Genomic DNA, 25560 nt, shown 5'->3' on the forward strand with positions numbered 1-25560 from the left:
CGTCTTCTTTGCTTGCTTAGTTTTAATAATTGTTTAATTGATAGTAGTTTGAATTAAGTTGCTGAACTTGCAAAATCTGTAAAAACCCAATTTAAAGTTTGTTTTTTAGTATAATTAAAAATAGTTATCTTTTTAATTAAATTTCGTTCCTTGTGTTCGACAGCCAATTACCTAAGCTATTCTAGAATCCGACTAAATACACTGCGTATAAGTGCATAAATTAGTAAAGTTAGTTAGAATTATAAAATTAAAAGTTGATAGGTATACTTTGTGCACATAGAAATCCTAACTAAAAATGTAAACTTTTGACCAAATTTCTTAATAAAATTTAAAATCTAGGCCAAAAGTGTAAAATTTGGACCAAATTTATAATAAAAATTAAAATCTAAGCAAAAATGTAAATTTTGAAAGTTTGATGACATATTAACTCGATAAATGGTCAAAATGAGTATAATTACTGGTTTTTTTGAACTTAATTGAATAAAAAAACATATAATGATTAAATCTATTATCAGACCAATATATAAAGACTTTTATGCAGTTTTCCCTTAAAATAATTGTTTATCGTGAGATACATTACTTAGTCTCACTAAAAATATTTCAAAAATTAATTAAGGTGTCTATATGGCAAATTAAAATGTCTTTTTACCAACCCTTTATAAATTATATTAAAAGATTATTGATAAATTGTGTATAAAATTAAAAGGAAATGGCAACACGTGCACAAAGTTAAAAAAAAAATGCTCATAATAAATGCATGTATAGTATCTCCTCAACAGTAGTTTTCCCAATTGCTTTGAATTCCATTCTAATTTCACCTTACACAAAACCTTATTTTCTCTTCCGATTCATCATCCATCCATTAAGCTATACTACACTGAAATGGCAGGCTTTAATGATTCATCAACCCCAGCTCGTGAACTATTTACCTATACTGAAGATACTTTTCTAAATGCATCAAAAGCTAATATTTCTAGCTTCGTTTCAGTGAGGCTTTCTAGCGATGAAACTTATCCTCTTTGGAAGACACAGATGCTTTGCATATTGAAGATTCACAATATGGTTGGGCTTGTGGACGACAAAGTTGATCTACCTACAGCTTCAAGCGAAGAGATCAAGGACAAATACAACACTCTTCTCAAAGGATGGATTTTTGGATCGATTAACCAAAATTTACTCATCCATGTCATTGGTTTTAATCCTGTCAAAGATGTGTGGATAAAATTGCAAAACATCTATGATCCGCCTGACTCTTCTAAAGAAGGTATGTACTATTATCCAACACAAGCTCTCAAGATTTAATCAGTCAACCTTTGGTTAATATATATGAACTCCTAATTATATTAAACATATGAACTTATAGTTTGATTGTAGGATTAAGAGCTGCTAGCTGCTAATTTATTCACTAAAAAGTTAAGAACTTCGACATCGTAGAACTTTTAATTAAATAGTTAAAAAGTTTTGATCAGTCTCCAAGAGTATATTATATTCTTTTTGTGATTTGGTATATCCTAAGGTTAATTGGAATTACTTAAAAGTTTTTTTAATATAAACAAATTAATTACCATATCTACTACGGGTTATATTTGCACCAAGGGTAGTGTCATTTAGCTGTTAAAACTGTCATTTAGCTGTTAAAACTGGTACCGAAGGTTTATCTTTTTAGCGTACTCTTTTAAGACACAATCCAGTCCTTCGGTAACTATTCAATAATTGCATACCAAAAATCTTTGTTGGCTAGAGGGTTCACGTGGTCTACAGTCATCTACGTTTGCCCATATCACAACTCAACTAACACTTAATTTGTTCGGTTTTTTTCTCTTGAGTTAGTTGAGATTACCCTTGATATAGAGTATGAGGATTCCACTAATTACTCATGCGTTTACTTACAACCTCTCCCTCTAAGATGATGTTTGTTTTTCTGAATCCAAAATACCAGCAGTCTGTGGACCATATCTACAATCCTCTACGACAGAAGAGGTAAACCGAATGTCTGCAGTTTGCAATAAGAAGACTGTTTATTTTTTAACGTTTACGGTTGATGAAATAAATTAATTTTTCAAACTTAATTTCATGTCATAAATATTAAAAATCCATTTTCAAAAAAAAAAAATAATAAAAAACAAAAAAAAACAACCCATGGTGGCCCATGTTTTTTTTTATGTTAAAATGATGTCCGAAGCCTTTTGAAGACAGTGACTTATGTCTGCGTCAGGAAGATCACGCACTGACATTTTTTAATCTGCATACTTCTAAAAACAAACATTCTTCGAGAACATATTTATATACGTTGTCTACGCAGCGCAGACAAAAATATCAGGTAGATCATTCAAAAAAAACAAACACCCCTAAGTGTTTACATATTGTTTTATCCTCTCATGCTCTTGTTTATTTAAGAACGTTGACTTAATATAGCGCATCGTTTGTTACAATCCTTATGACGTCACGGAAGTAGATGGTGGATGGGATTAATATTTACACACCAGTTCGAGATCCACGCCAAAATGATCAGCACCCTATCCTAGTCTAGAATACATTTATATTTAATATTTTAACCATTACATTATTATCATCCAATTATTTACACTAACATTATTATATAATTATTATATTATTATCGTATAATCATTAATTAATTATTTTTATTATAAATTAAACAAATGGTCCCAGTAACTTATTTTGTTTGTATATTTTGTCCCTAATATTGTTTTTAACTCTGCATCTTCCCGATAACTTATCTGTTTGTTGCATATTATTTTCCCTCTAATTTATTTTTAACCTATGTTTTTATATATAGTTACTTTTATTATATTATTTTTATCATTTAATTGATCCCACTCATAGAACACTCTCATCATCTGGTACAATCCGAAAAAAATAAATAAAGCAAACCACTTTGAACATGACACAATGCGAAATCTCTTTAAAAAAAAAATTGTCTAAATATTGATAACCTGGATATACATGTTAGATTTATTTTGCTTAGACTCTTGAAACTTATAATTTTATAATGCTGTTTTAAAATCTTCCTCATATGTACGTAGACTCGTTGTATCAAATCATAGATTAGTAAATATTTGACATGATTAGTCGCAATTCATGAACCGACCGACACACTCCCACTGTCCCACATATTAAAGACCTTGTTGTAGAAAACTTTTTTTTATCTCCAGCTCACATTTTTTTTCTCAATTAATTGAAAGTTTTTTTCCGGTTCCACAAAAAAATTGAGAGTTGTTTTAACTTTAACCAAACTAACAACTTGAACAAAATATATATATATATATATATATATATATATATATATATATATATATATATATATATATATATATATAAAAGAATTATATCAAATGCATTAATTGGTTTTGTATATTACATTAGGTATATATAATACAAGATATAGAGATATACAATCTAAGATAATAATAGACTAGCCTAATCATAAGAAATTTAATTAAATAAGATAAATATTATCAACTTATCTTGACATCTGTCAAGAGTTATTGTTAATACCTCCCACAAGCGAAGAGGTGGTGGACTAATACCTAGCTTGGCGTGGAATTGCTCAAAAGCGGACCAGAAGACTTTTGATAAAGATGTCGACTAGTTGTAATGATGTCGGAACAAACCGTGTATATAATAGACCAAATCAGACTAACTCTCGGACAAAATGATAATCGATATCAATGTGCTTTTCCCGTTTATGAGAAATGGGATTCTGACATAAAAAGAGTGCATTTTAGTTGTAACGAAGAAGAGTAGATCGATCAGGTGGTAAGGCATGTAGTTCACAAAGGAGATGAGTGATCCAAACAATCTCAACGACGGTGTTTTCCATTGTACGATATTCAGATTCACAACTGGAACGATGTACAATCAGCTGCTTCTTTGCACTGAAGGAAACAAGATTACCACCAATAAGGATGGAATAAACATATGCAGAACGATGAATTTCGATACAACGAGCTGAATTTGCATCTGAATATCCAATCAGAGAGGAAGAGGGTGGGCGAGTAAAGTGTACACCATAGGATAAAGTACCCTTGACATAATGTAAGATACGTTTAACTGCTTGAAAATGATCAGTCATTAGAGCATGAAGAAACTGATTGACTTGGTCGACAACATATGGCAAATCTGGATGACTGATGGTCGAATAGTGAAGGGCACCCACTAGTGAACGATAAGAAGTGGAGTCTGATAGAGGCTTACCAGAAGTGAGAAGAAGTGTCGAGGTAGATAAAGGTGTGGTTATAGGTTTGGAATCTTGCAACCTAGAGCGAGTTAATGTATCATGAGCAGTTTAGCCTGGGAAACAAATAAACCATTTTCCATAGATGACACCTCAGACCTAGATAGTAAGTATGTGTGCCAAGATCTTTGATGGAAAACTCAAGATTGAGTTTAGAAATAAATGTGTGAATGAAAGACACATGATTTCCTGTAAGAATGATGTTGCATACAAAAACAACTTAAATATTATCAACTTATCTAATCTTTTCCCGAATAGGAAGAGGATGATTCAAGATTTGTAGGTGAGGATGTCATGTAAGCCGAAGTATTAGAATCAACGTACGAATCTGGTAAATCAAAAATAACATGGCATTATGCTTTGAATGCTTGTGCCGAATTTCCATTCTAGTTCTATCCTTGGCTAGCAAACGTGCTTAATTAGGAACAAGAGTTTGCAAAATAACCATTTGTACTGCAAAGCTAACAACAGGGTGGTCGTTGACTACGACCAAACCCACCAGAAAAGGAACCACGACTGCGATTTCGGCCAGCAGTATTGCTATCATGAGAGTGAGTTGTTATAGAAAAGGTACATACTTAGTGTTGTTGATGATCAGCGGTGAAGGTACCAACAGAAAGGGAACAGTCGTGCATGGTTGGGATGAATAACTCATGGCCTTTAGCCTAGGATACAAGAACATGGAATAAAGGGGGAGGCCAAAAAGCACAATAAGTTGTGGAGAAAGTCTCGAAAGAGGAACCAAGTCTACAACGAAACCATTGACTTTTGTCCGACTCGTCAACTGGGTGATTGATGGCTGCTAACTGATCACATAGAGCTTTGAACTTACACCTATATTCTTAAACAGAATTCGAACCTTTTTGAATTTTGTAAAGAGAGTCCTTGAGATTCTGCATTTGTTCTTGAGATTAATGACTACAGGAAAGTTCCAAAGATCGTCTTATATCATAAGAGGTTTAGAGCCATAGAATTTTAGCCATGGCCTCTTCAGATAATGAAGAGTGAAGAATAAGGAATGCCCCTTGATCTGCTTCTAACTAGGTTGTGTATGCAGGGTTTGGAGAAAAAGCACAAGTGACAATAGTGGTTTTTGGTAGGATAGCAATCGAGTTATCAACATATCCTCAGTCGATGATATAAAACAAGGGGGAGATGTTGATTCAACCATAGTAGATAATTTATGTAGGTTAATTTGATGGTGAGCATATGGAGGATAGTAGCAAGAGGAAGAGTGTTATGAGAGGGTTTACAGGAAGAAGAGTTGTCACCTGCCATGGAGAAGAGATGACAAGGCATAACTTACGATGATACCATATAACAATTATAACAATTGCCTTAACTGGTTATGTATATTACATCACATATTTATAATACAAGATATAGATATATACAATCTAAGATAATAATAGACTAGTCTAAACGTAAGGAACATAAACAAGATAAATATTATGAACTTATCTTGACATCTGTTAAGAGTTATCGTGAATATATATATATATATATATATATATATATATATATATATATATATATATATATACTCAAACATGTAATCATACATAATTAAAAAAAAGTTATATGAAAAATCTAATATACAAAACATCCAATATCAAGAAAGATCTCAAATATAAAGATGATATATGATTTAAATTCAAATATATCCCCAAATAAAGGTAGATAAATGTTTACCAACTAACATAACTTATAAATGAACAATCACCAATGTAATTGAATGAATGAGTGCATTGTTCATGTTTGTTTGTTTGACTAAACAAACAGAAAATCATTTTCATGTTTGCTTGTCTATATAACAAATAAACATAAAAGAACATTTTTTCAAACGGTTCATGAACAGTTCTTCAGATGTTTGGTTCATCTACAACCATACCCACATTTAAAAATAAAAACAAAATCAGTTTGGACTATTCGCATACCATAGTCCATAACTGACTCAAAAATATTACAAACGGACTTGAATATTTAGTTATTATGTTTATATCAAATATATTATCTAAATAAAAGACATCAAGATTAACGAAAACATAAACCTCTTAGGGGCGGCACAACTAATAGTAATGGTGGTAGGTTTTGTTCTTTTATTTCCCGAAAGGCTAACCAGAGGAAATTGCATAATGTTTTGTAATCTCCGAACGAAAACATAAACATCAAGAATGCCCCATTAGTGCCTATCCAATCCATACTAACGATAACCTTGCTCTCACACAGAGGTATAGGAACCAAACCAATCGAACATCATTCATCATATAACTACAGAAAAAAAGCCCCAATGAACCCTCCATACACGTACTAGATGGTCATCTGAGATCTCCACTTATAGCGGGTAACCAAGCTCTTTAGGAGCGTCACCAAACTACTTGCTAAGAGCAAAATATATAAATAATTGGGTGGCGCCCAAATAAAAAAGGACCAAGGCCGGAACTATGTTCTCTAGGAATGTCCCTAAATAGCAACATACACAATAAGTATAATCAAATAAGCAATAAATGGAATAAGGAAAAGATACATACTAGTATCCACATCAGGTGTTGCACTAGCTTCAATGTCGTTGTAGTGCGTGCTACCACCGCTCCCACTGTCAAAATCGGACAATCGGCCTTCTTATGGCCCCTTTGATTGCAATGGAAGCAATTAAGACTCGATCCATGGGTGGTAGTGGTGGTGGCTGTGCAATCCTTTCTGTAGTGTCCCGTCTTGCCGGACTTGAAGTAGCCATAACCACCCACCTTGAAAATCCCCTGGTGTATCAAGAATCCACCCAATTCTGATAGTCCACTCATATCACCGATTCTCTACCTAGAATAAAATGAACTACCACTCACCTTGACCACAAATCCCCAACCATCAACTCATCAAGAGGATCCTTCATAAATACAAGAGGCAACATTCTCTTAGTCAGGATACACCAGTGACAACAAAAGTTGTCATTCGTAATTCACTTCCCTTGATCACCTAAAACAATCAACTACCATCTAACCTAACTAAATTCAAAGAAAGCAAACCCTTGATCTCATCTCAAGGCAACCATACCTCAAGAATCTTCATGTGCATTCCAACACTACCATAGTTTCCCCTAAAAATGCAACTATCTAGTCCCATGTTGGGTTTAATTCCCAATTCTAAAAATCCCATGTCTACTCTCTCTCTCTCTTTCCTCTGAACACGAAAAGTTGGAAGAACATAATCCCCATCGTGTAAAGTGACATCCTAATCCATATGCCAATCATTCAGCTTCTAGCTGCAATCCTTGAGCCAATCGTTACGATCACTTCCTTCTTAAGTCTCGCGACTCAACTGACACTACCCCGAGACATTAAAATCAACTAACTCGTCTAGTTCTATATGATTTAAAATCAAAATATCATGGCCACTAAGGCCCAAGTAATCATTATGCCCTTCCATGTCCTAGAAAATCTTAATCGATAAACTGAATGAGATAGAAACACATTCCAACGAATCATGGTGTCGAACCATACAATATACCCTCAATCAGCTCCTTAGAATCCTCGAAAGTTTTCCTTGATTCGAGTACGGATCTAATGCTTTTAGCAATACAGGTCTAATACTACCTTCCACACCTATCGGTACTTTCCTCATGAATCGTTTCAAATCCTCTAAATAATTACTAATGTCCACTACTGAATAAAAGACCCAACCCTACAATAGTTAGACTCAAACGAAAGCTGCGTAATAGGGCCAAATCAATCATTCTAGAATTATTCAACATTTGTTGCATGTAACTTAAATTATTTATTTAATAGTTAGCCCATATCAGTATGGGTCCCACAAATCACAAATTATGCATCATTTAGGAAGTATCATTCTATAGGCCTCAAAACATAAAAAGGCCTCCTCTAACTAACTTGCTTCTGCACAAATCATGCATCATTCAGGAAGTAATATTCTATAGGCCACAAAACATAAAAAGGCCTCCTCTAACTAACTTGTTTTGCGATGCTACGAAATTCTACCAACATTGATAATCTTCCTAGATTCTCCTTCTAGAATCTCTCTTTTGAAAAAGCTCACACAAGCACACTCTAACATTCTTCATAGGATTTCCTACATTCCTTTTCACACCAGTCTCCAGCACCAGCTATAGAATAAACTCCATCTAATACCTTCTAACTATCTCATGAATACAATTACATACCACATACACTTGATAACTATTCAACTGTAAGGTCCCACACTATAATGGTTGGACTCAAATAAGAAATGTGCAACAGAGTTAAACCTAACCTTCTAAAATTATTTAATCCCCACATCATGTAACCTAATGTATTCGCTTAATAGTTAGCTGATATTATCGGATGTCCCTAAAATCACAAAGCAAACAGTATTCAAACATCAAGTAATCTAAACCATTGTCTCACTTTAATCAAGCCATTCTATCAATGAAATCCATATTAGCATGCATTTCTTAAAGCTCAATCAATAGGCATATAAAGTCATCTATTCTAGCATTCTATCATGTAAATCCTATACCCTAATCTAGCTTGAAATTCTCACATAATCATACCAGAACAATAAGCATATCACATGTATGGGTATTTTGTGAAAACTTACTTCAGCACGGCTGATTGCACACTTCAGAACCATTTTTCTTAGAAACCCTTTTTTAGAAAATCATTTTCTTTTAAAAGATTTTAAAAATCTTGATTTGAGTTTAGACAAATCCGAGATAGTACCCGAATCCTTCAAACCAAGGCTCTGATACCAACTTGTAACCCTCTAAAATTTTCGAGTAAAAATTTTATTTTTAAATTATGTAAATCCGCTCATTAATTTTCCAAAATACGATCAGAGTCAAAGTATTCTCAAAACATCAGAATAATTCACAAATATTTATTGCGAAATAAATTTCCAGGGGATGCAGTTCAATCAAGCCGAGCCCTTCATTTGAAAACAGAAGTAACTGAAACCATAAACAAAAAACATTAAGCATAATGCTTAGTAAATTTCTCCAAAATACCACATACCATACATATATAACAGTTCAAAACATAATTAGGTCTATTTCACCTCATTCAGTCTCTTTCAACTGGTATTGATTATATTTCAAACCTTGCGTCTCTTTCACCCGGTACTGGGTCTATTTCATCCCCTTCGGTCTCTTTCAATCGGTAATAGGTCTATTTCACCCCCTTCGATCTCTTTTAACTGGTATCAGGTCTATTTCACCTCTGCAACTAAGCATACAATCATATCAGCAAGAGTCACAAAGACAACAAGCACATACAAACATAACAGTAAGTCACACAAAGATTACTATCATCCTAAAAATAAAATCCAGTGGGCAGGAATTAGTGCCTTTAACCTACGAGTACAGTGATGTAACTCACTTGGATATTCAACAAAAGCCCAACAGCTACGTCAGCAACAAAACATATAACTCAAGCTTCCTAAAGCCAAACAGAAACTAGTCCTTAGCCAAATGCTCAATTCAACCAAAGTTGGACCAAAAGTCAAACTAGTCAAAAGTCAATGGACAAAGTCAAAGTAAAAATTTCCAATCAATAGCCCTCAACATCGTGGCCTTTCATGACCACGTTGTGGGCACAAAATGCCAAAACAGTCGTTAATCCCCCAGTTACCATGCCATAGAAACCTAAGGCAATATCCTAGGGACTAGTCTAGATAACTGAAATGAACTTAATCAATTTTTTATGATTCTAAGAGCTCCAAAGCTCAGACCTGATCCTTTCTATGGTCTTAATGGATAGAGTTTCATACTTTATCCATTAGGAAGGTCCAAACCACAAAGATCTAGACTTTAAGAATCAGATGGACCCAAAATGCATCTCACTCAACTTAATCCATTAAGTCCAAGTCTCCACAATCTTCGAACATCTAAACTTTAATACACCAAAATGACCTAAGGGACCAATATAACTTGCATGTCTAAAAAGGAAGGAAAAATATCACAAATTTCCTAGTCCATGAGGTCCAAGAAGCATTCTAAACACCTTAAGAGATATTAGAGTCCACTCTACTCCAACACCCATAAAATGGACCAAGAGTGCCAAAAAAAAATCGAATGACAAGATCTAATGAGTTAGATAGCATGATGAGAACTTCATACTCACAATGATGAAGAAATGTAGTGCCATTGATGGATCCAAACTTAAAGCATCATTCCTTGATACTAAGATAACATTCTTGATCTTCTTATTTCATCAAAATAACATAAAAAGCATCCCAAAGAGGAGAGAGGAGAGGGGAGGAGCTCACATTTTGAAGGTGGAGGTTAGGGTTTCTCCGACAAGGTTCTAGAGATGATGAAGGCTGCTAAAATTCCTTAACATGCCGAACACTAAGCTTAACTAAGTTGAAAACCCTAATAAGATCATCGGATTATGCATGACTGATCCCCACGCCATGGGCTCTAATTCTCGCGTCGTGGCCACGACTTTTCACGTCAATCCGCATCAACTTCAAAAAACCATCACTTCTTCATTTCAACTCTATTTTTGGCGATCTTTATGTCCACTGAAAGTTATTGACGAGCGCAACACTTCTATCTAGTTAATTATGCTTATCACACGTTGAACAAAAAACCATAATCCATGAAAGAAGACTAACATGTAACTTTTCCCATTATACCCTTTGGCTCCAAAGCATAAACCAAGGGCTTAGATCATATAAATGATATTATCAACATCCAATATGGTCTAAACCATATTCCCTTAAAGCCCAAGGCCTTTACTAATTCCATTTATTGCCCCATAATCCCAAAATAAGAAACATCTCGAAACAGAGTGTTACACCTGTTCTGGTAACGACCCTCCACCACACAGGAGAGCAATGTGTGAGAATAGATACATATTCAACGACCATTTTATAGGTCGCTTCCTTATAACCTCTTTATAGCATGCATTCATGAATGTGGCGTACTAGCGATTCAACTCACTAATGTTATACATATAATATTAAACTTTTAATATATATATATATATATATATATATATATATATATATATATATATACATATATATATATATATATATATCATGGTTGCAGAAATCGGGATTAATCGGCGATTAATCGTTTGGCGTTCTCCAACCATCGAGGATTAGGACATTAATCGGAAATTTAGGATAAATCGGGTTTGGCGGGATTAATCGGTCAACAAAAGTCAAAAAAATTGAAAAAAAAGTCAAAAAAAGGTCAAAAAAGTTAAAATTTTTTTTTTAAAAAATTCAAAAAACCAACTTTCTTTTTTTACTCAAAAATTTTCAAATTTTCAAAATTTCAAATATTATACCAAAATGTTCATATTTTCGTATTTCTAAATTTTTAAATTACAAATTTTCTTATTTTCTAATTTTAACATACTTGTTTTTCTTAAGATATATTAATATTTATTTAATTTTAATATTTTTTAATAATTTATGGTCCCTGATTAATCCTCGATTAATTCCTGCCAAGACCGATTAATCCCTTAACACGAGTCGACCGTCGAGCTACCGTCAAACGATTTTTACAACCTTGATATATATATATATATATATATATATATATATATATATATATATATACATATATATATATATATATATATATATATATATATATATATAAGTATTAGGGTGTATTTTAAACATAATGTTCATAAATTTATAACCAATTTCAAAATTAATCCTTTGAATGAATCAAATAATTCAATTTAATTAAATTATGAGGATAATTCAAAGATACTAGATGTTAGGAGATCATATTATGAATTTAAATATCTAAATTTTATTTGAATAAAATAATATCTTTAAATTTAATTTTCCTAATCTAGATGTTAATCATCTTGAAAAAATTTCGTTGACAAGAGGTCCAACACGACATGACCGATAAGCTCCACGTCGTGGCAAAAGAAAATATCACGGATTGGACAGTTGGTGATGGTATGTCAGAAGAGCACCATGTCATGGTGATGAAACACAATGATGATTATGTTCTTCTCCAATTGTTCATGTTTAATTTATGCACATTCAATTGTTAGACAACCTACTCTCTGATACCACTGATGGGTTTTACATGTAATAATGCGGTAAATATCTTAAACTCTTTAGGGTATATGAACCTAGTTTTGGATCTATGTCATAAATCTATTGAAGCAACACACAATTGAACAACAAAACTTAACCCTAGCTAAAATCAAAAATTCATAAGGTTAATTGCATACCTTTGATTTGTTTTTTTAAACAATCCCTTTGAACAATCCAATAGCTTCTTGAAAAACCAGCTTCAACTGTGTGCAAAACTCTAATGGTTCATGCCCACATAAGTACCCTAGACGATTTAGGAGAGATAGGAGAGGTATCAAATTTTCAGCCTTTGCCTCATAAAACGTGACAACTGAAAATTGCAAGTCCAAGGCTCTATTTATAGTTGATTAGGAAACACCTAGAAACCCTGATTTGAACATAAATAATATTATTTCAAGTAAGGTAATTATTTAGATCCTGGTTTATCCTCATGAAGACTTTCAGAAAGCTCCAAGAGAGCCTTTAAAATTCTCAACAACAAGAGCCTTCCAGGACCTATCCTCTGCTCATCTTTTAAACAATTACAGCTATAATCCTTAAACTTTTAATAAATTCTAATTAACCCAAAATTAATACCAAATTAATTATGGTTTATTCTAATTTAATTATAACTGTTTCTAACTAATATTAGCCATGTGATATATTAATAAATCATTTATCTCTCTCTAAAATCAATGTAGACAATCTCTTGGTTATGAAGGCAACCGAAAAAGGAGTTTACTCTTATTCATCAACATTATACCAATTTACTTAGGAACTTATACACCTTATTCCAACATCCGTAATGCCCTCCTTGATTGTACCAAATAACATAGGAATCTGCTCCAGAATATCGCAAGCAATCTTTGACGAAATGAACACTCGGATTTGATCATCCAAGAGTCTGGCTCCAAAGTCTGAACCCAATCCCTCAATAGGACCTGAACCACCTCGAGTGACGACTATATTGAAGATTTTTCCACACTTACAAAGTTCCAGAGTATCCTCATAGTTTCCCTTGTTTTGAGTACGGATCATGTGGTTTCAGTAGTACGTGCCCAATATTACCTTTCACACCTATCCATACTTTCCCCAAGGACCACCCCGAATAATCTAAGTTACTTCGTCATCATAAAATACTATCCAAATCTGCTAAACTACACCTTTGGCATACTAACATACTCCCTAGGTTCTCCTAGGATTCCCTTTGAACCTATCTCCGCCATTAGCTGTAGAATAAACTCCCAATAATACCTGGTAACTACTTTACAAATATAATTACATGCAACATAAACAAGATAACCCTTTGATTACAAGGTCCCACAGCACAACGGTTGGACTCAAACGAGTGTTGCAAAATAAATTTAAACCTAACCTTCTAAAATTATGTAATTTTTGTAACATGTAACATATCATATTCGCTTGATAGTTAATTCATACTAGTGAAGGTTCCTAAAAGCACAAAGCAAGCAACATAAGAGCATCGAGTTCTAGACCCAATGCACTACCCATTCAGGTCACCCTAACCAATCCTCTGGAATCCATACTAGCATGAAATTCTAAAGGTTCTTACAACAATCATACACGACATCTCTCCTAGCATCGTATCATGCTATCCTAAGTAGATCTTTATCCCTAATCTAGCATGCTCTATATATATACACATATCGAAACAAATAAACATGTATTCGTATTTTAGCAATTATTTACTAGAGCTTGGGTGACTGCATGCATCGAACCCCTTTTTCTTTATAAAAATCTTTTAGAACTTTCATTTCCTTTTAAAAGGATTATCAATTCTACAGTTTGAATTCAGACACGCTCGAGAATGTTCCTGCATCCCTCAAAACAAGTCCTTGATACTAACTTGTAACGTCTCAAAAATACTAAGTAATTTTTTTTAAGTTAACCAAAATAGTCATTCTATTGTTCCAAATACCAAAATCATGTCTAAGGAATTTGTAGCAAAGTTATCATAGTACAAAACAAAATCAAATAATACAGAATACTGGTGGAAGTTATACGATCATGTCGGGCCCTTCCCCTTCGAACCTAAAGTACCTAAAATCATAAACATAAAACTGTGAGCAAAAAAGCTTAGTTAATGACCCAAAATACCACATATAATACAATTATCGGGCCCTACCCGGTAGTCATCAGGCCCCATCCGACATCGAGCCCTGCCCGATATACATATAAATACATGGAAGAGTCACAAAGACAACTAGCATCCTACACACAAAAGTCATTGGGCCACAAGTCAGCATTCAAAAAACTAAGATTTGACCAAAAGTCAACTCATGTCAAAAAGTCAACAATCAAAGGCAAAGAAGTTAAAATTCCATCAGCACCCCTCCATTTCATGGCCTTCCTTGGATATGTCGTGGGCACAAAATGACAAAACAATCAATTGGTCTCTGGTCGCCACACCGTAGCGACCTAGTGTCACGTCGTGAGGACCGATCTAAATGGCTTATTCGAGTTAAGCTGCCTTAAATCATTTTTCAGGTGCTTAAAAGCCCAGACCTAGTCCTTCATGTTGTCTTGATGGATAAAGTTTCTAGATTTATCCATTAAGATGCTCCATTAAGACAAAATAACGAAACGTAGGTTCTAAAGGTCATTTAAGAGGTATAACTCATCCATTAAATCCTTAGTCATAAGAGATACAAGCCCAAACTTTCCAGAAAGGTATTCAGGGTCTTATTAATCCATAAAAATGTAAAATTTGTAGACATGCATGCCCCATTCATGTTCTCCCTTAAATCTAGGTTAAACAAAGAAGAAAAGGGACCTAAAGCTCATGCATGATTTCCAAATCATAGCCATTTGTCAGATCTATAAGACATAATGTCCTTGGGACTCCTAAGAGTCATAAAGTTGCAAACTTTATCTCTTTGCTCCACTCAAAATCCAATAAAAGAGTTTATAATCAAAATAACTCTAGATCTCTAAGGAGAAGATAAAAGACTTGATCAAGAGCCTTACATATGGTCTAACAAGATGCTCTTAGAGGTTGGGGAATCCTGCTAGCTGGACTCTTACACAAAGTCTCCCTCTAGCTCCTTCAAAATCACTAAAAGCTAGCATATGAGCTCTAAAAGCTTAAAATAAGATAAGGGCTACAGTTTTGGCGTTTTGAGAGTGATGAAAATTGAGGAGGAATAAACACTAGACTCGTCATTCCTTTAAATAGGACGCAAAGCCAAGGAATTAAGGTTTTCATTAAAATCGTCGTGACACATATGACCATGCCATGGTGGGTCTTTTAAAATCCGCGATCAAATAAAACAGCACCATGTTGTGGTGGTGATGCTCCACCATGCCGTGGCCACCCATAATAAAGACTTAATAATATAATGGATTAATTCATACCTGAAACGACTGTTACAAAAATCATTCAGTTGCTCATCTCTCTGTAAAACACGAAAAAATAATCAATCTCATGAAGAATTCTTCAAATATTTGCTAATTAATTACAATCACGTATATTGACAATTTCACTTGAGTTGAGTGTAGCACGAATATCCATATTATCTAATTAAGTAGAATCGATCTTTGCAAAGAGACGAAAATTAGTTAATCAAATTATTTTCACTTGAATTGGTTGTTGTCCCAAACATTTACTAAATGTATCAATAGAATCGATCGTTGTTCCAAACTTTGTAATCGCTAATAAAATGATCTGATGAATTATTTCCTATTAGTGAGTTCATTGGTTCGCTCCCATTATTTATGTTTGCTATGGAACTTGCTTATATATATATATATATATATATATATATATATATATATATATATATATATATATATATATATAGACACACACAACAGATGGAGAGAGAGAGAAGTTGTTCCAATTGGAAAAAAAGATTGTAAACAAGTGAATGAATCTGACCAGTCATTTCAAAACCGCTCTAACGTATCGAATCGGTCCGATGGAACCGATGATATTCACACACACACACACACACACACACACACACACATATATATATATATATATATATATATATATATATATATATATATCTACCGTCCGGATTCGGTAGGAACCCAAAAATTGGTAGGAACAACGATGATTATTCTCCACCAATCATTTCGTTAATGACACAAACGTCAAACACATTTATTTGGTCGTGACGCGTTCGCACACGGTGTACGCGTATGAAATTTAATACGTCCATAGAATTTCATTCATATGGGTTTTCATTTTCATTTTCGTTTATTTTGTTTATTTTGTTTTTTTTTAATTATTATTTTTTTTGTATTTTTCTTTAAAAAAATTCAATATTTTTTCTTAAATAGATATATGTTCGGTTATAATGTTTATAAAACTTTGAAGTAACATATTTTTTATCATAAAAGTTAAGGATCATAATCATATTGAATCCAAATGTTTTTGAATAATAAATATTTTGAATCATCTGTATTTGGATCATATTATGTTCTATAATTTTTTTAAAACTTTTAACTTGTTAAAATCAAGTTATTATCTAAAACACCTTATTTTTAAGAAATTCTTCGTACAAAGTCATTAGAATAGTGAGTAGAAGTATTCCTTATATTTTTATAATATTTGGAAAATTTTTTTCTTGGATTTTATAAATATAAAAAATAGATTTTTTTTCAAATTTCGATTATTGTGCTCATTTTGTAGAGAATTAAATTTTGAGAACTTTTGTTTTTTTTTTTCAGATTTTTTTTCCATAGAACAAAAAAAGTATGTCGAAAAACTAAGCGGGTGGAAAAAAAAACTTACCAGCCTTATAGGCTGGACTCTTATCATGCTGGGGTGGGGGCACCTGTGAGCCCCTGGAAAGGCATAATGACCGAATTTCCCTTTTCGTTTTTCTTTTTTCTTTTAATCTTCTTCCAATCATCACTTCTACCTTCCAAACATTTAACATTCACCGGAAATTATCAAAATCTCGCAATTAATTATGAAAATGTCATATTATCTTGCGAAATTTTGACAATAAATAAACTTAAATCTTGATCATTTATTTTTTCAATCTGAAGGACAAAAAAAGTACTCGCGGTTCCTATAATTTCTTTAGTTCCTATTTGACTCTCTCTCTCTCTCTCTCTCTCTCTCTCTCTCTCTCTTTCTGTATATATATATATATATATATATATATATATATATATATATATATATATATTGTTATGTTCATTTGAGATCATTATATTTTGTGAGATGGGGAGACGCAATCCTAGCCTCTTATTTTGTAGATAAAAAAATATTATTAAAAATCAAAATATTTGAAAATTAAAAAAATTAATAATATTATTTTCATCACTTTTTTAACCAAAAATTTTTAAAAAAATTAGAGTATTTCACGTATTTTAAAAAAAATTAATTTTTTATTTTTTATTTTATTTAGGTATGGAAAATGACAAAAATAATAATTAAAAAATAATTTTTGGATTTTTCCTTTTATTTTGCATTTTAAAATTATTTTTAAGATGCGTCTCAGGTTTTCATAAAATTAACATGGTCTCAAATCAATCTAAACTTCTCTCTCTCTCTCCCTCTCTCCTTCTCTCTCTTGATACACACACACACACACACACACATATATATATATATATATATATATATATATATATATATATATATATATATACACACATAAAGTTAGGTTATTTTGTTTTTACTAACTATTGTGTGTTAGAATGCACAAATCTGGACCAACGGATGAAATTAATCAATAAACATGATTTCAAAGTGTATGATATTACAATGGGATAACATGTACCATATAATCATATAAATTTTTGCAAAAGGGTATTTTGGACAATTAACCACATTTATAAAAGGAAATTTTCGGATTTTTAGGGATAATTAATTATCCCAATTTAAAATATGATTTTTTAATTAATTCATTTTTAATTCTAACGTAATTTGAAAACATAATCGATTTTATTATGTCAGAATATTTTTTTATTAGAATGATGTTCTTTGAAAATTTTATTCTATTATAAAATTATTAAAGAATAACAAAATTCTTGAATTCGAGGTGGAAAAATAACAACATTCTAACATATTCTTATACATCCAAACTTAAATACAAATTCTTACATATTCTTACATACTAATAGCCTTATACATTTTAATATAATTATACATATTCTATAAGAATATCAACAAAAATGAATAAAATTCTTAAAATAATAACAATATTCTTAAATTGTGAGTATGATCAAACTTGATTTATTCTTTAAGTTATGCATATTAGGCCTTGACCGCATTCTTCCAGCCATTCCTATCATAAATACAACAAAAACTAATAATGGTTAAAACATGTTAGTTGCAATAACTATCACTTTATATATTCTAGTAGAATACATAAAATATGACATAATACATAGAATACATTATGGTAGAATACATAGATTTTATTCTGGCAGAATACATTTTGACAGAATATATAGAATACATTCAAAAATATCGTATGATCAATACTAAATTCCTTCTCCATGCCATTATTAAAGAATAAGCTGCATTACTCGTTAGTATTACCGGTTAAGAAAATATGCATGTTGTCAACAAACATTCTTAAAAATATTATGACATAATGCATTTATATATTTTATGCTTTAGAATGTTTATACATAAAATACATTATGTTAGAATATACTATTTTTCGCCATGTTTTCTTTCTTTTCCATATCAGAATGCAAAAATCTGTTCATTCCATAAGAATATAAATATTAAATAAAACATGTGTTGCTAATAATTCTGAAAGAATGCATACCATATTGTTAGATTTTTTAGATTCTCTTTCACGCATTTCAACAAACACTTATTAGGCATTATCATAATCGGATTATCAATTGTGAAATACTGACACTGAATTACAGAATTACATAATTAGAGATGTGAATCAAATAAATTGGGATATAAGATATATGAATCGTGAGAAGGGTATATACAAAGGAAATATCGATTTTGATTTAATGAAATTGTAAGAACTGATCAGGAAAGGAAAAGAAATTTACCGTTGCATTGGAATTGGAATCCCCAGTCAATTGAACAATGTACAATCGCCTGCCTTGATTACTTGAAGAACGAAAGTTTCAAAATATGGGTTAGTTATTAGATTACCTATATTATGTTAAGTATCCCTTCTCCTGTACTTGTACGCTCTTCTCTTCTACGATTCATGCTCAAAATATGAGCCTATATATTATATATGTAAACTGGACTAGACTTGGATGAGAGTAGTTGACGAAGAAGAAGAGAATGGAAAGAAGGCGATGGTGTATTAGATGAAGAAGACGATAATGGATGTTTGTGGGGGTGAAAAACTAACGCGTGTTGATGGTGATGGGGATTCAATGTTTTTGTAGGGTTGAGAATTCCCCTAATTTAAAGGATAATAAATGTTTTAAATATTTACCATAATTAAATGTAGTCAACATTACTATTATACCATTTTTGATATTTATTATTGATTTTAATTTTCTAAATTCTGATTGGTTGTTAGAGACACACAATAGTTGCTAGAAACATTTGAACCTAGCTCTCTTTCTTTCTCTCTCTCTCTCTCTCTCTATATATATATATATATATATATATATATATATATATATATATATATATATATATATAGAGAGAGAGAGAGAGAGAGAGAGTTAGGTTCAAATATTTTCACTATCTATTGTGTGCCTGTATAATTGATTCTGGACCAATCATTTTAGTTATTTTAAGAAAGTAATTAATACATATTAAATGCTGAAGATGTAATTAATACCTATTATATCTTCAACATGTAATATGCATTAATTACTTTCTTAAAATAACTAAAATGATTGGTCCAGAATCAGTCATACATGCACACAATAGATAGTGAAAACAAAATAACCTAACCATATATATATATATATATATATATATATATATATATATATATATATATATATATATATATATATATATAGGGTGAGGTTCAATAGATAACCATAATTAACCTAAGAACCAATCTTTTTTTCAACTTTTAGAACTTATTTTTTATCAAAAAAAAAGTACAGAAATTCATAACTTTTATCCTTTTTCCAATGATATCAAATTCGATTTTTTTTTACGTCAAATTCACAATGTGAATATTTGAAAATTCACAACGTGAATCCGGATTCACACGGTGAATCCGAAAAATAATTTTCACATTCACAATGTTAATATATTAATTTAGATATTTTTAGATTTTTTTTGGATAAAGAATAAGCTCTAGAAATTGAAAAAAAAAGATTTGGTTCCTTGAAAAACCAATAATTATAATTCTTTATTGAACTTTTCCTTATATATATATATATATATATATATATATATATATATATATATATATATATATATATATATATATATATATATATATATATATATATATAGGGTTAGGTTACTTTGTTTTTACTAACTATTGTATGCCAGAATGCACAGATCCAGACCAACGGATGAAATTAATCAATAGACATGATTTGAGGGTGTATGATATTACAATGGGATAACATGTACTATATAATCACACAAATTATAGAAAAAGGTTATTTTGGACAATTAACTACATTTATAATAGGAAAATTTCAGATTTTTAGGGATAATTAATTCTCCTAATTTTAAGAATCTGAATTTTGTTAATTAATTCAATTTTAATTCTAACGTACTTTGTATACATAACCGATTTAATTTTGTCAGAATATTTTTTTTTGTTAGAATGATGTTCATTCACAATTTTATTCTATTAGAATATTATTGAAGAATAACAGTATTATTGAATCCAATGTTGAAAAATAACAACATTCTAATATATTCTTATACATCCGAACTTAAATACAAAATTCATACATATTCTTAAAGATTAAAAACCTTATAAATTTTAATATAATTATACATATTCTAAAAGAATATCAACAAAAATGAATAAAATTCTTAAAAAATTAACAACATTCTAAAATTATGAGTGTGATCAAACTTTATTCATTCTTCAAGTTATTCCTATTAGGTCTTCAACGTATTCTTCCAGCCATTCCTATCACATATAAAACAAAAACTTATAATGGTTAAAAACATGTTACTTGCAATTAACTATCACTTTATATATTCTGGTAGAATACATATAATATGATAGGATACATAAAATACATTCTGGCAAAAAACATAGATTTTATTCTGGCAGAATAATAGGCAATCCAAGAGAAATATCTATTACAAAAAAAGAAAAAAAAGAAAGACAGATTAAAAGGTAAACATAGATTCAAAAAGAATCATTAAATATAATTTGTAGTTACCATTTAATTCTGATAGAATATATATGCAATTACCATTTATAGCATCATACAATTACCCATTACTATTGTGTAACCAAAATATATTATAAAAATTTTAACAAAAATTCTTAAAGAATCATTAAACCTAAAGTGTAATTATCATTTTAAATTCTAACTAAGTTTACTCTAACATAATACACTATACAAAGCATAATGTATTCTTACAGAATCTACTATATTGTGTATTTGATTTTCCTAAAAAAAATTAGTATTCTGTTAGAATACATTGTATTCTTACCGATCAAACATAATGTATTCTTACCGATCAAACAAATTGTATATATTATATCAAGTTCTCTTTTAGACATTTTCACAAACACCTTACATGCAATAAGATAAAGTACAACCAAACACACTAACATACTAATCGAATTCATTAGATAAGTTAACTTAGAGAAGACAGAGAGAAATGGTGACGACATAATATAAATTAACATAGATATACATTAGATTACCTGTTGGAGACGACATAATATAAGTTTCCATCTCTCAAACATAACTCGGCCTTATCTATTAACTCCTTAACAATCCTTCGCTCTTCCATTAGGGCACCCGAATCAGCAATCGTCATGATCGGTACAAAACCTAAAAACGATAGAAGAAAAAATCAAACCGGACACCAACTATTGCTAAAACAGGGGTAAGATTGAATCAAATCTATGCAAATATTGAAAAGGGGAAAAGGGTTTATGTACTTTGAAATGTAAATAATGTGTCAGACATGGGCAGATCGTGAAGATAGGTTAAGCAAATGTAATCGAAAGAGCTTAAGAAGATTTGCGGAACCCTAGATTGCAGGGGGGAGATTCGATCTAGAAGAGGAAGTTGTGGAAGAGAGAAGAAGAAGAAAAATGGTATTACCGTCCTTTGAAGGTGTCCTCTTCAATTTTGTTTTTAATCGATCTACATGGATGATGGGAAGTGGTGAAATCGATTTAGGGCTAATGTTCTATATTTATCTTTGCTTGTTGCGTGATATAAGGAATTGTTGTTGATCTACCATAATTAACTATGCAAAGATTACTATAATACCCTTAAATTATTTATTTAATGATTTATTTTTTCCTAATTTCCTATTGGTGCATTCATGCACACAATAGTTGCTAAAAACATTTGAACCTAGCTCTCTCTCTCTCTCTCTTTATATATATATATATATATATATATATATATATATATATATATATATATATATATATATATATATATACACGTATTTAAATACAACAAATCATTGCATTGAATTTTTTTAATTAAATTACTAGACGTTATAGATCCGGCTCCAACAAAAAGGAATGCAAACCCCCAATACAGTGGCATGATGATAAGCCAATCGAGGTTGCAAAGGGCTGTTATGGAGGGGCGTTTGTGGGAAGTAGAAACCATAGTGAGAGGTGAAAGAAAGGCAATTGGGGAGGCAATCAACAACGATGACGAAACTGTTCTCCACATATTGGTTAGAACAGGTCACAATTATTTTCTGAGAAAGTTATTAAATCTTATAAAAGACACAGATGCAGATAAAGATATACTTAAAAGGAAAAGTTCAGATGGAAGCACAGCCCTTCACATTGCTGCAATTACTGGCAACAAAATTGCAGCTGATCTACTGATTAAAAAAATGCAATGGATGATGACAGTGGAAGATTCTTACGACCATATACCATTCGTGACAGCTTTTTTGCATATGAAACTAGATACCTCGGTATTTTTGGTCAAAGCCATTCATAAGTGTTTGCAAAACTACAAATGGCGTCCAGAAGATCTCTTAATGGCATTTAACCTTCTTGTGGTTGTTATTTCTTCAAGAAAATATGGTAAGTAATCGATTCATCTTGTAAATACTATATATCAACCTTTGGCATACTCTTGCAATGTGCCTTGCAGATCTAGCATTGGACTTACTCAACGCATTTCCAAACTTCACTGCTAAAGATACTTTTGAATTACTTATGACTTTAGCTAGAGACTTTCCAAGTGGAGTAGGTTATTATGAAAAAAAAATTTATCCATGTATGTTTCTTTACTCTTTCTTCTTAGGTCTTTTAATTATTCAAAGGATGATTGATAATGGTTTTCCTCTTTCAGCTTTGACAGACGTTCGCTGTATGATCCTTAAAAACACTTGTTGTTTGCTTACTCCAGTACAATTTTGCTCCTCAGGAGCTTTGGCTGAACCTGTTAAGGACGCCTTATCAGGAATAATCAGGATATTAATTGGTGAGACACAAACGATAATAGTTTATATATAATTAACAAATGTTTGTCTAATAAATTTTTTGTGCTACTGCAGTTTTAGTAATTATACCAATTATGGTGTTTCAATTGCTATTCTTCCTCATATGGACTGTTTATTTAGTATTTCGTATTGCTTATTGGGCACTTTGGAATGTCGCAAGATTAATATGTAAGAACATATGAATTCAATCCAATTAATCATTTCAAACAATTAATTAACTTCCAACAAAATTTATTAGTATGATCCTTTTTGAACTAATACAAGCTTTGTAATTAACTTGTTAGTGCCATCCATTCGGTGTATTGAGAAGAAAGTGAAAGAATACGAAAAAGCCAAAGAGGTTCTAAAAAAGGTATTTGAGAAGATAGACAAGTTAGGCAACATTGATACTCAACAGTTCTTATACAAAGAACCACTACTTGAGGCTGCACGTGGAAATGCCTATGAGGTTGTTGATGAAATCTTGTCCAGATCACCTCAAGCAATTTATTGGAAAGATAAAAATGGGTTTAACATCATCCATTTAGCAGTAATACATCGTTCAGAAAAAATCTACAACCTTATCTATGACAATTATGTCAATGTTGATCGTAGAAGTCTTTATAAAGAACAATTAGATTCATCTGACAACAATATCTTGCACTTGGTTGGAAGATTGGCGCCTTCAAACAAACTCAAAAGTAGAAGAGGTGCAGCATTACAGCTTCAACGAGAGCTTCAATGGTCTCAGGTACATATTAAATAAATGAGTAGTTATTTAAATAATTACAATTTTTCTACCAAGTTATCATATATTCATGATAATGTATAGGAGCTGAAGAAACTCGCGGATCCTGCGTTCATTAGTGAAAAGAACATGTATGGGGAAACACCAGGTATGGTGTTTACAAGGGAACATGAGAGCATGGTGAAGGAAGGAGAAACGTGGATGAAAAATACCGCAGAATCATGCAGCATCACAGCTGCACTGATCACTACAATCGTATTTGCAGCAGCAATCACCGTACCTGGTGGAAGCCACCAAGAAACAGGTGTACCATTGTTTAAAAAAAATGCTGCTTTCATTGTCTTTGCTGCATCAGACTCAATAGCACTGTGTGCATCGACTATGTCATTGCTAATGTTCTTGTCTATCCTCACTACACGTTTTGCTGAGCAAGACTTTCTATTTGACTTACCGAATCAGTTAATTCTTGGTCTTTGCGCTTTGTTGATATCTACAACTGCCATGATGGTTGCCTTTGGTGCCACTTTGTTCCTTGTCTTTTCTCATCAGAAAGCATGGATGCTTGGTCCAATCTGTGGATTACTTTGCATACCAATTACGAGTTTTGCTATTCTTCAGTTTCCTCTTATAGCGGATTTAATCTTATCAACACATTCTACCATATTTGCCAAGCCATATAGCAGTCGCCGTGGTCAGTTGAATCGCAAGGGATTATGGTTGTTTCCTGATAAGTTAAGCGAGTACATTCTGGGATTCATGTAATAATGTAATTATAACATGGGTGTGACAATGACGCGTAAGAATATGTGATTGTGTATTTTGTAAGCATTTTCTCCTTTTGGCTTACTTTAGTTATCGAATTGGTTGGAAAGATGTTTATTTCCTTTTTTTCATTATTTTCTTTTGATATCTTAATATTTAATATTAAGTATAGAATGAGATTACAACCCCACCTAGGGGTGTTCA

The 25560-nt window shown here is 31.7% G+C and overlaps 1 protein-coding gene across 2 annotated transcripts; it reads left to right on the forward strand.

Moving 5' to 3' along the window:
• Positions 1 to 774: 774 nt before the first annotated feature.
• On the forward strand, positions 775 to 25490 carry LOC111895787 (uncharacterized). 2 transcript variants are annotated; one of them, XM_023891851.3, is made up of 7 exons: positions 775 to 1264; positions 22894 to 23445; positions 23516 to 23641; positions 23717 to 23848; positions 23922 to 24035; positions 24152 to 24597; positions 24679 to 25490. In XM_023891851.3, the coding sequence occupies exons 1-7, from the start codon at positions 883 to 885 to the stop codon at positions 25354 to 25356; spliced, it is 2430 nt and encodes an 809-aa protein (XP_023747619.1). In that variant the 5' UTR covers positions 775 to 882; the 3' UTR covers positions 25357 to 25490. The 2 variants fall into 2 exon arrangements, with proteins under 2 accessions (XP_023747619.1, XP_023747620.1); XM_023891852.3 differs by having other exon boundaries at positions 22903 to 23445.
• Positions 25491 to 25560: the final 70 nt, after the last annotated feature.

The sequence above is a fragment of the Lactuca sativa genome, chromosome 9, assembly GCF_002870075.4.
Source record: "Lactuca sativa cultivar Salinas chromosome 9, Lsat_Salinas_v11, whole genome shotgun sequence".
NCBI lineage: Eukaryota > Viridiplantae > Streptophyta > Magnoliopsida > Asterales > Asteraceae > Lactuca > Lactuca sativa.

Coding starts and splice junctions, on each gene's coding strand:
- LOC111895787 (XM_023891851.3), top strand. CDS start 883: ATGGCAGGCTTTAATGATTCATCAACCCCAGCTCGTGAACTATTTACC. Junction 23,642..23,716: donor TGAAAAAAAAATTTATCCAT/GTATGTTTCTTT, acceptor TTCCTCTTTCAG/CTTTGACAGACGTTCGCTGT. Junction 24,598..24,678: donor GAGAGCTTCAATGGTCTCAG/GTACATATTAAA, acceptor GATAATGTATAG/GAGCTGAAGAAACTCGCGGA.